The sequence below is a fragment of the Nansenia antarctica genome (genome assembly GCF_963989245.1).
Source record: "Nansenia antarctica genome assembly, chromosome: 18".
Classification (NCBI taxonomy): domain Eukaryota; kingdom Metazoa; phylum Chordata; class Actinopteri; order Argentiniformes; family Microstomatidae; genus Nansenia; species Nansenia antarctica.
Genome location: NC_137691.1, coordinates 7,140,018 through 7,150,916, shown reverse-complemented (window position 1 = coordinate 7,150,916; position 10,899 = coordinate 7,140,018). Strand labels below are relative to the sequence as shown.

General features: G+C 44.7%; 1 protein-coding gene across 1 annotated transcript; it reads left to right on the top strand.

Annotated features, from left to right (window-relative positions):
- Nucleotides 1-7,571: 7,571 nt before the first annotated feature.
- On the top strand, nucleotides 7,572-10,858 carry apof (apolipoprotein F). Its single transcript, XM_080548664.1, has 2 exons — nucleotides 7,572-7,713; nucleotides 8,311-10,858. The coding sequence occupies exon 2, from the start codon at nucleotides 8,355-8,357 to the stop codon at nucleotides 9,729-9,731; it is 1,377 nt and encodes a 458-aa protein (XP_080404790.1). The 5' UTR covers nucleotides 7,572-7,713; nucleotides 8,311-8,354; the 3' UTR covers nucleotides 9,732-10,858.
- Nucleotides 10,859-10,899: the final 41 nt, after the last annotated feature.

The window sequence follows — 10,899 nt, the reverse complement described above, 5'->3', positions numbered from 1 at the left end:
GATGTCCTCCTTCTCGCAGGCCAGAGCTGGAAAAAAAAGGCCAATGAGATCCAGAGCCTAGAATGCCCCAATAACACCCAGTGATTCTACAACCCCATCAAAACCCTCTATGGCCCAAGGATACAGGCGATAAGACCCGGTTCAGCCTTCAGACCTGACCTGACGAACCCACACACCCACACACGTCCTAGACACACGCCCAGACCTTTCACCTGTCCAGGCCATGAAAGAACGAAAATATAATTAAAGCACTGCACCTGATGGGATCCCAGCCGAGATCCTGAAGCACCTCGTTACACAGTGCCTACACCACCTGATCAAAACCGTCTGGCAGAATAAGAGACTCTCACCCGGGAGTGGAATTATGCCAATATAGTGGTCATCTTAAAAGAAAAAAACGAAAAGAAATGGGAAGCATTACTTAAAAATGTTATTCAAAGTAAATAACAGGTTAATAGGCTGCTGGAGTGTATAGGCTATCTTACAATGTGAAACATGAGTCATCTGTCATTTGTGACAAGACACATCAATACCTCTCTCCCATGTCTTGCACATACTGTTCTCACGCACACACGCAACAACACAAACACTAGGGACAGGAAGGATGTGTGAGAGTGAATGATTTCCCCCGGTGTAGTCCTACTTCATAAAGGTATGCTCATTTCCCATGGGAGTGGGACAAAAGGTTTTGTGTGTGTGTGTGTGTGTGTGTGTGTGTGTGTGTGTGTGTCTGTTTGTCCGACTGTGTCTGTGTGTGTGTGAGAGTAAGTGCAAGATGGTAGTGACGCATCTTGTCACATATTTCTCTATCGTCTCCCTTTATTTAAAAATGCACATGCCATGGTACCAAGGACAGTGACTTTGCCAACTGCTTATCTGTGTTTGTGGGTATATGTGTCTTTGTGTGTGTATGTGTGTCTTATATTAGATTAGATTCAACTTTATTGTCATTGCAGAGTACAAGTAACAGACATCGAAATGCAGTTTTGCATCTAACCAGAAGTGCAAATAGTGATAGATAATAGTGATAGTGAGTATGGCAAGTACAGTAGTTAGAGGTATAGACAGGAGAGCATAGTAAGGAAGCTATGTACAGTTAGGGTAACTATGTACAGCATAGTGTATATAGATGTATAAATAGAGGCTATATCAAAAAGAGGTATGTGCAAAGGTAATATTTGTATACAACAGTAGTGCAAAGGGTAATTGAGTGTTCACATTGACCAAGGGGGTATGCAACCAGCAGTAGTGCTAAATTGGTTGTCCACAGTGACCGGGGGGGGTGATACTGTGTACCCCATGTTGGCGGTGGGGGGGATTGTTCAATAACAAGCTGGGGTCTGTTGGTTAGGAAGTCTAGAGGGTCCAGGGTTTAGGGTCCAGTTGCAGAGGGAGGTGCTGATGCCAAAGTCACTGAGTTTGGTGACCAGCTTGGAGGGGACGATGGTGTTGAATTCTGAGCTGAAGACAATGAACAGCGTCCTTGCATAGGTGTTGCTTGTATCTAGGTGGGTTCAGAGTGGAGTGAAGTGCCGTGGAGATGGCGTTTGTGTGTATACAGTATGTGTCTTTGTGTGTGTGTGTGTGTGTGTGTGTGTGTGTTTCATTTACATTTACATTTACATTTTGGGCATTTAGCAGACGCCTTATTCCAAAGCGACTTACAATCAATACATTTGGAGGAGCAGTTAAGGTGTAACCTGAAGAGATGGGTCTTCAGTCTCCGACGGAAGATGGGTAGTAGTGACTCTGCAGTTCTGACAGCCGTGGGAAGCTCATTCCACCAGCGAGGAGCCAGTGTAGTGAAGAGACGTGATCGGGCAGTGCGACTGCCATGTAGGTGTAGAGGTGGTGGGGCCAGTGGGTTTCACAGTGTCAAACAGTGAGAATTAATCAGTGACACTTCCCGTCTCGATCAACACCTCTAATAGGGCGGCAAGCATCATCAAGGATACCTCGCACCCCAGCCATGGTCTGTTTGATCCCCTACCATCTAAGAGACTCAGGTCCTGTACCAGCAGGCTACAGAACAGCTTCGTCCACAGAGCTGTCACTCTGATGAACAATCTCCCTCTCTACCATGGGTACCATGACTCAGTATCCCCCCCGCCCCCCCCCGGACACTGTGAACAATCCAATTTTGCTTTTGCACTAGTGCTGTGATGTGATCACTCTTTACCCTTTGCACACCCCTGGTCAATGTGATCACTCTTTAGATTAGATTAGATTCAACTTTATTGTCATTGCAGACATATTATAGACAACGAAATGCAGTTCAGCATCTAACCAAAAGTACAAATAGTGATATAGATTTTCTCCTACCTTCTTTGGTTGTGGCCAAAAAGTTCCATGTTGGTTTTGTCAGTCCAAAGCACATTGTTCCAATAGGCTTCAGGTTTCTCAAGGTTTTCTTTTGCATACTGCAGACGCTTAATTTTGTGTTGAGGTCACGTTCAATCACTTGGAGATTAATTGTAACAGACATTTAAACCAAGGGTGCACACATTTTTGCACCCCACTGTAAACTGATACAATCAGTGTGTGCTAGCTGTATCAAGGCCGATAGACATAGTATATGATCCTAGAGTAAATACTAATATGACATTAAACATTCAAACATACCCCCTTAACTGACTTTGATCCGGTGTGAAAGACTCATGTTTGGGCGGGGCTGAGCCCACCCCTGCCCATAGCTACCGCCGGCCTTTGGTGGGCCGTTCAGTTAGTCTGCCGACATGGAAAGGAGAGATAAAGACACAGAAACACAGGAAAGGAAGGCAGGGGTTGATTACAGACAAGGAAAAAATGCTAACCAGCGCTAATCAGTGTGATTACACATACCAAAAAGCAGGCCACCACCCACATCACCTATTTTACTCAACCTACTCGCAAGAGGGGTGCTTAGGTGGCGTAGCGGGTTAAGCGCTGACCATGTAACCGCAGGGTCCCAGGTGCGAATCCGGCCGGGGACATGTCCTGCATGTCATCCCTCCTCTCTCCCACTCAGAAAAAATAACTTAAAAAAGAATAACCAACTCACAAGACACAGCTTGACTGACACGACTGATGAGTATTTAAGACTCAGAAGCAGCTGAGCTTTGTACTTTAATTTTGTATGCTTTTCCACTGGTGCTCTAATTTGCCCCCCGGGGGGATCCCCAGAACCTATGAAACCGGAGAGAAAATGTGGCAATTACTCTATGTCGAGAACAACAAATAGGGTGGGTTCTGATTTAACTGAATTAGATTAAGGAAAGTTGATTAACTCATATTGCATAGAGTGATATCCTGTCTTGACTGTCAGTCTACGTGCTATTCTGTTCTCAGATGAACAATCTCTATAATTCCTGATGATTTGGGGTCTTATAAGATGGCAGTTACAAAGCTAGGGGTTGGCAAGGAAATGTTGATTTGTATAGTTAAGCATAGCTTAATATTCATAATCTGACTCCAAGTAATTTAATTAACACTAGCTATGTGCAAATAATTTTGGGGGGATGAGTGCAGGAATGGTCAAGGTGAGGCTTTAATAATACTGTAAACATAGTATACAACTATTACATGGCAAATACATTATAGAAACATTTTACAATGTTACATCATGGTAAATGATAGAGTGAGAGAAAGGTAGAGAGAGAGAGAGAGAGAGAGAGAGAGAGAGAGAGAGAGAGAGAGAGAGAGAGAGAAGAGAGAGAGAGAGAGAGAGAGAGAGAGAGAGAGAGAGAAAGACAGACCACATGATCTGTTCCATAATTACACAATAACACTGGACCTCTGACCAGGACACAAAGAAAGAGAAAGAGTTTCCTCTACCTTCTGTTTTTATACCTGGCTTCAATCATAGTATTTAACTTAAGAGCTGTTTGCAAGGAGAACCAATGAGACCTCATCCTCAATTCCATTCATATGACACCACAGCATCAAGTATAGATGCATCAATACATTCCTGAGTGCTAAGGCGTTTAAAACATCATGGTGTTTTCAGTTTTGGTCCGTCATTTGGGGCTGGGGATCTCAAGGAAGGGGGTAGGCCTACATTTTGGGTCTTTTATATGTATGCCTATGCATACAAACTAAACATAAACAGATGACAACATGTAATGAGAATTCATGAGTACACACATGATCTGGCCAATTTCCTAAAAGTTACAACATTAAAGAATGCAGGGACATGTATTTGGGGTTTTGCAAATGGTATTTGAATGAATGAATGAATGAATGAATGAATGATCTTTATTTGTCATTGTAACAGGTACAACGAAATGTAAATGCAAACCCTAGGTGCTAACAATCAACACAGTCCTAAGATAATAAAAAACAAGAATGAAACATAAATAGACATAAATAAGGGGGGATATAAATAGGGGGGATAAGTGATCGGTAGGAATCTGAGAATGTATCTATTATATAAACTTATATACACTATATGGCCTATTCACAGGGGGGAATATAGACAGGGGGGAGTTAGCATGTAACTGTGTACTTTTTATAAACATACAATATGAACTAGTAACTTATATACAGTCTATGAAAACCCAACACAAGAATGTAAACATACTGCATGTTTATAGAACATTGCACTATTCCCTTGGTTATTGCACAGTAGTTTCTCATTTCAAGTTTCAATAAAAACAACAGTCCAAACATATTTTTCTGGTAGGGGAGTCAGTCTGAAATTCACCTCCAGATCATTTGAAATGTCTCAAAAGACACAAATGAAGTCAAACATAAAAGTGAAATACCAGTTGGAAGAACAGCAGAACCACATGTTAACAATCTTTGTAATTAAGTATATTAGTCTTCTTTTGATCTTTTCTCCCTTTAATTTAACACTGTATTAGTTCAATGCATATGATTGAATTTAAAGTGTCAATGTTTTAATTGCTCCTATTTTAATAAACATTCTGTGGTGATGGGGTGTGATTTGGGGCGTGGAGAGAGCGAGGGGGGGTGGGAGCGGTTCAGAGGAGCAGGGCCAGGTCGAGGTTCATTAGCGCAGGTGTGGGCAGAGGTTAATTAGCGCAGGTGTGGGCAGTTGCTAATTAACCTTTCCCCACTTTTGACAAGCAGCTGTGGCAGAAGCTGGAGGGGGTCAGAGAGACGCAACACGCCACGCTGGAGAGAAGCAGCGTGACCTCAGCGAACCCCGCCGTTTCGACGAGCCCGCAGTTAGCGGGTGTGGTTAATTTCTCCTGTTGGTTATGAATCAAAGAATCAAATCTGAGTTTAAGAATATTTATTTAAAGTACAAAATTTTTTAGCTGGATTCTGGTCTGGTAGAGAAGAGAGAGAGAGAGAGAGAGGAGCTGTGTGGTCAAGATCAGAGAAGAGAGAAGAGAGAGGGCCCCTCAGGCCCACACCCTTATTTATAAACAATAGTATGTAAATACAGTCACAAACAATGACCTATCACCTTCACTGTAGAGATGCCCCAGGTGTGAAAGAGGGGTACCCACATATGATGTCACTCTGGGCTAAAGTCATTCCAGGTTAAAGTTCAAGTCAGATTCACAGGAAGTAAACATATGGCCCCTAAGACAAAGGATGTGTTTACAAGGTGTCATAAAACCCCAATTTTCAGTAGAACAGGCCCATACCATATACCATGCATATGTGTGTGTAATTAAAATATACTACATGGGCATTCTGTGTTTATGTTTGGATAATTTCTGTTATGGTGCAATAAAAGACGGGTCATACCCACTTCCCGACGACATCTCCCAATGTGCTTCATGGTACAGAACCCGCAGTGGCCGTAGTATTGTCACACATTCAAATAATACAAATGTTAAACAGTTTTCTTCATCAATGTGTATGTGGCCCTTTATTGGCTCAGCTGCTGGTTAGGAGTATCTGCCAGAGAACCCACTGTGTTCTGGGGTCGTATCCCTGCTGGACATTTTGGCTTCACAAACAATACTATCTCTTTAAAGTTGGCAAAACACATTTAAAGATGTAATCCCTCACGAGGAAACACTGCCCTCTAGTGCCTGTTAAGAGTATAAAACACTGCCGAAGCAGTGACATAAAACATGTTGGGTCCAAAATGACTTCTCTGGCTTTTAATACAGTTTAGGATCCCTCTGTAAGCCTGAACTCCCCCCCCCTCCTCTGTCTGACTTGACTGTTTGTTTTGGGTCTCTCCAACACCTTTCTCTAGCAGGGGTAACCTTTGCCCCCATGTTTGAAAGTGAACAAGAGCCCCACTCACTCAGAGGGAGAGAGAATGGCGGGTAGTCTCTCAGCTCTGAGAACATGCACTTTGGCAGAGAGAGGGAGAGAGTCAGAAAGAGAGAAAGAGAGTCAGACAGAGAGAAAGAGAGAGAGAGAGAGAGAGAGAGAGAGAGAGAGAGAGAGAGAGAGAGAGAGAGAGAGAGAGAGAGAGAGAGAGAGAGAGAGACACACACACAAAGCAGCGCATTGCATCTGCAGTCTTTTATCCACAGTAAGGGCATGACCCAACTGGATTGGGGATTCGTCATCCTGCAAACAGAATGTACAAAAACAAACCGTGATCGGTTTTCATCCATTTCATTCATTAGTTCAATGAAGAACATTCCCCCATGTATTACCATCAAAATGTGTATTTAGATTGGATTAGATTCTACTTGATTGTGATTGCAGTGCAAGTACCAGACAATGAAACACAGTTTAGCTTCTAACCAGAAGTGCAAATAGTGATATAGTGCAAAACATGATATCGTAGACAACGTATGTATGGTGTATGGTGTATGGTGTATACGGATGTATAATTCAGTGATTATTATTATTATTAATTACATCTAGATCAGATAGTTCAGTTATTCTGTAAAAAACACCTGGCCATATTTGAGGAAAGATGGATCGCTGGAGACACGACAGGACACTAAAGAAGCGTGAGAGAGTGCATTTCAGAGTGTCAATGCCCCCACATGCCCCCATCGCTCACATACACTGATGGCAGCCGCGGGGCAAAACTATACTCTCCTGAAAGCTCCTATTGCCTAAGAGATCCGCTTTTATCCAGAGTTTCTATAGAGAGAAAGACTCAGTGAATGGGGCCTCTGGAGAGAGAAAAAGAGGTGCATTTTCCATTAGAACAGGATTCTTGTTCCTAATGAACAGGGGTGTTAGGGGTGTGTTGAGATGGGTTGAGATGTTGAGGGGTACAGTATTTGGAGAAGGGAGGGGGGGGGTGTCATTTTCTTGGGCTAATGATCGGTAGCATTGATGAAGTGATCACCCTAGATGCCCCCCATCCCTCCACTCCCACTCCTAGCCCAAACTCCCCTCTCCCTCACCCCAAAAAAAGAAAGATTCAGCTCAGGGCACAAGGGAAGATTGCTGCCAAGTATCTGGGTCAAAAACAAAGCCCACCACTCGACTGCCGCACAGGAGAGAGAAAGAGAGCAAGAGTGGAGGAGAGATGAGAGATGAGCGAGGGCAAACAAACAAAACAGCTTTAGAAAACATGGACCCGTTCTACGTGAATCAATATTCTAATCATGTCCTCCCTGTTGAGCAACGAGGCCAACTCAGAAACAGAGAGGGAGAGAGAGAGAGAGAGAGAGAGAGAGAGAGAGAGAGAGAGAGAGAGAGAGAGAGAGAAAGCGGGTAAGAGAGAGGGAGGGGTGAGGGGGAGAAATATCTCTATATGTGTGTGTGTTTGGGCAAAGGCAGTGTAACAAAGTGGCTGTGAGAATCACACTTGGGATATCTGGACGGATACTTGAGGTATGTATATTAAATACAGCATATTTGTTATGCATACAATAACAACATTACTCATTTGTTGGAAGGCTACGGTTAGAAACCATATTCAAGTTCATTGCTGAGGTAAACACTGATCTTTGGTGTTTGCTTTTTTGTTAAGCTTTTAAATTCAATAGCATTCTTTGCATGATGATTTGATGCACAATGGACTCTATTTTAGTACTACTTGTTTCAGTAGTATAAAAACTCAGTCACCAAAAGTCTGTTAAATACAGTCTGATATACAGTCACATAGACTTTTATTTGATAGACTATTTCTTGTGAAACACAATGTTTCGTATTGGAGAAATAGGACAGTTTTAAAGTCGGCTTTGCTGTGAGCTACTTGGCATTGAACCAGTTGGAGAGAATTGGCATTGAATTCCTTAAATTACAGACAGGGCCTGATACTGTATAAAACTATGATTCTACAACCAGACTTGATTTTTCATCATGTAACACGTGTTGAAAAAGAGTATCTACATTTAACCAAACACAACAACAACAACAACAATAACAAAAAACAACAAAACTGTTTACTTCGACTGAATGTCCTCCCATGACTGTTGTCTTCCCTAGATTCCTGTGTGCAGCTGTATTGCCGTAGAGCTCTCACAGACAGAATGATGCACTCCAAGATGAAGTGGCTGATTCTGATCCAGCTGCTGCTGACTGAACAAGCCCTCTGCAGAGTAACTTCTCCCCCGTCTCTGAAAAACAGACCTCTTCTCGGCACCTACATCCTAGAAGAGGAAGACAGTATTAAACAGGGGGAGCAGTTGGTCCTAGGGCCCCAAAACCAGCTCAGTCTCCCATCAGGAGCAGGAGATGTCGTGCTTCCTGGAGAGGATGTGGTGCAGGGGGAAGGCAGGGTCCAGTCTGCCCAGCGTATAGTCACCGCACTCACCGCCAAGCTCCAGGGCCCAATGAAGGGCCGGATCGTCCTCCAGGGAAACGCCAGCTGTGAGGAGCTGCTATCCGCCTCCACCCTGGAGGACCCATCCTCTGGACTGTTCCCTCGGGAGCTCCTGGGCCTCTCCCTGGTACCCGTGCTGGTGGCGGCAGGCTGCCCTCAGGAAGCCCAGCTCCTGGTGCTCAGACTGTACGACCTGCTTGGGGTGGAGGACACAGAGGAGCTACTGGCGGAGCTAGAGGACCTGATGGAGAGGGGGACGTCCCGCCCCAGGGCCACTGCGTCTCCTCATCCGTCGTCTGTGGAGAAGGTTCAGGCGGAGCGCCACCTACAGGCGGTGATGTTTAACATCCAGCAGCTGGCCAGGGCCGGAGAGGGAGAGAGGGGGCAGGAGGCCTCCGAGAAGGGGAGGCAGGGGGAACAGTGTCAGGGCTGGACCAGAGTGAATGGGACTCTGCTCTTAGGGGAGGTAGTGGAAGGGGCCGTAGGGGGGCTGGAGGAGGCTGTAAGGGTCTGTGAGAACCTGGGGTCCCGGTGCGCCGGCGTGGCCCGTGGCGGTGGGGCGCTTAACCACCCTGGGTGGTACCGGACGGTTCTGAAGACAGGTAGCCGGGTTATGCCCTCAGAGAACTTGGACTCGGAATGCTGGCTCCGTCAGTGCGAGGAGGAGGAGGCAGTAGAGGAGGATCCGTCCTTCCCGTCCTCTACGGCCTCCGGGCGGCGGCGGGCACGGCGCAGCCCTCAGCGGAATTGCGTGAACAAAAGGGAGGAGAGAGTGTACAGCGTGGTGGAGTGGATCCCCGCCGTCAGCACCCTCTACAACCTGGGCACGGCCGTCTACTACGCGTCCGTCAACTGCACCGAGACGGCCAAGGAGAGGGCCATCCTGAGCGCTGTCGACCTGGGCACCGACGCCCTGATGGCCGTTACCGGGGGGACGGCGGGCGTGGCGGGTTACGCGCTGGGTGCGGGGGTCAAGACCGGGGTCAAAGCTGGGGTCAAGTACCTGCTTAGCTCCATGAAGCAGGAGGATGACCTGATGGTGAACCAGTACAGCTGGGAGGAGGGGACATTCACCATTCAGTAGAGAAGCAGGAGTCTGGTAGTAGCCAGATATGTGTGTCTGCTTTGCCCAACTCCATTCTCTTCTTTGTCCTTTTTTTGCGGGAGGTCAGGTTAGGTGATGGGGGAATGCATTTCTGAGCTTGGCATGAGCTAGGTGCTGCATAGATTTTTATTTTTTTTTTTAAATCTGTGAATCTGTTCTCGAGCAGTTGAACAACGAAAAATATTGTGGGGGAGGCTTTGTTTGGCATGTCGTTGGCTAAAGCAGAATCACATGTGGCTACAAGATTATAGATGGAGGAAGGGGTCTCAGGGAATCCCTGAACCAATCCCCTCAGACCCCCACACCCACCTCGTCTCCCCCTCTCCCTACAGTACTATCGGTCAGGTCAGACTCAATTTCAACCTCTGATTTATTCAAAGTGCAGGGACTTTTGTATCAGTGGAGTACTATATTTACAGTTGTTGTTTTGCCTCGTCTAGCAATAGTCTTGTCTAGCCAAATTCAAGACAAGCTGTATATTTGTAAAAATGTTAACTGATATGAGCCATTTTTCATTCATGCGCGTGTAGCAGCCCAAGTGAGAAATGTATGGAAATGTCTTTTTTTTCTTTTTTTTTCACTACTACTTCTGTGTGACTATTTGGACCAAATAATCCACTATCCACACTATTGTCAGTGTTTTTGAGGAATTCTTGTAGGAGTAAGATAAGGATAAGGCAAAAAATATTTGTGTGATATTATACAGTTCCCTACTTGTTTCTGTTTCTGTAGCAAGGACAGCATTATGCAGCAATACATTATAACAAAAACAGGTAAAGTGTGGCCAAACTGTGTACTTGAAATATCAATGCTAACTTGTACACTTGGTCGTCTGCAGATTTTGAATATTTTATGGAAATATGCATCTTGAACTTATACAATACATTCTTTTAAAACGTACTTCATTGTTGCGATAGGCAAGTGGCTAGGATGGGAAATGTATAACCAAACCATTTATAGAAGTATAGTGTACATCTGGAATAGAATGCACTGATTTGAGACGGTAGCAGGAACATGTAATCCAAAAATGTTTTGTATCTTGTACCATCTATCCATATTTAGTATCCTGTGCCAATAAAGGAAAATAAAAGTGATTTTTAATTGTGTGTTTGTATATTCAAATCTTGCGCACTGACAAAGATACATC

Coding starts and splice junctions, on each gene's coding strand:
- apof (XM_080548664.1), top strand. CDS start 8,355: ATGATGCACTCCAAGATGAAGTGGCTGATTCTGATCCAGCTGCTGCTG.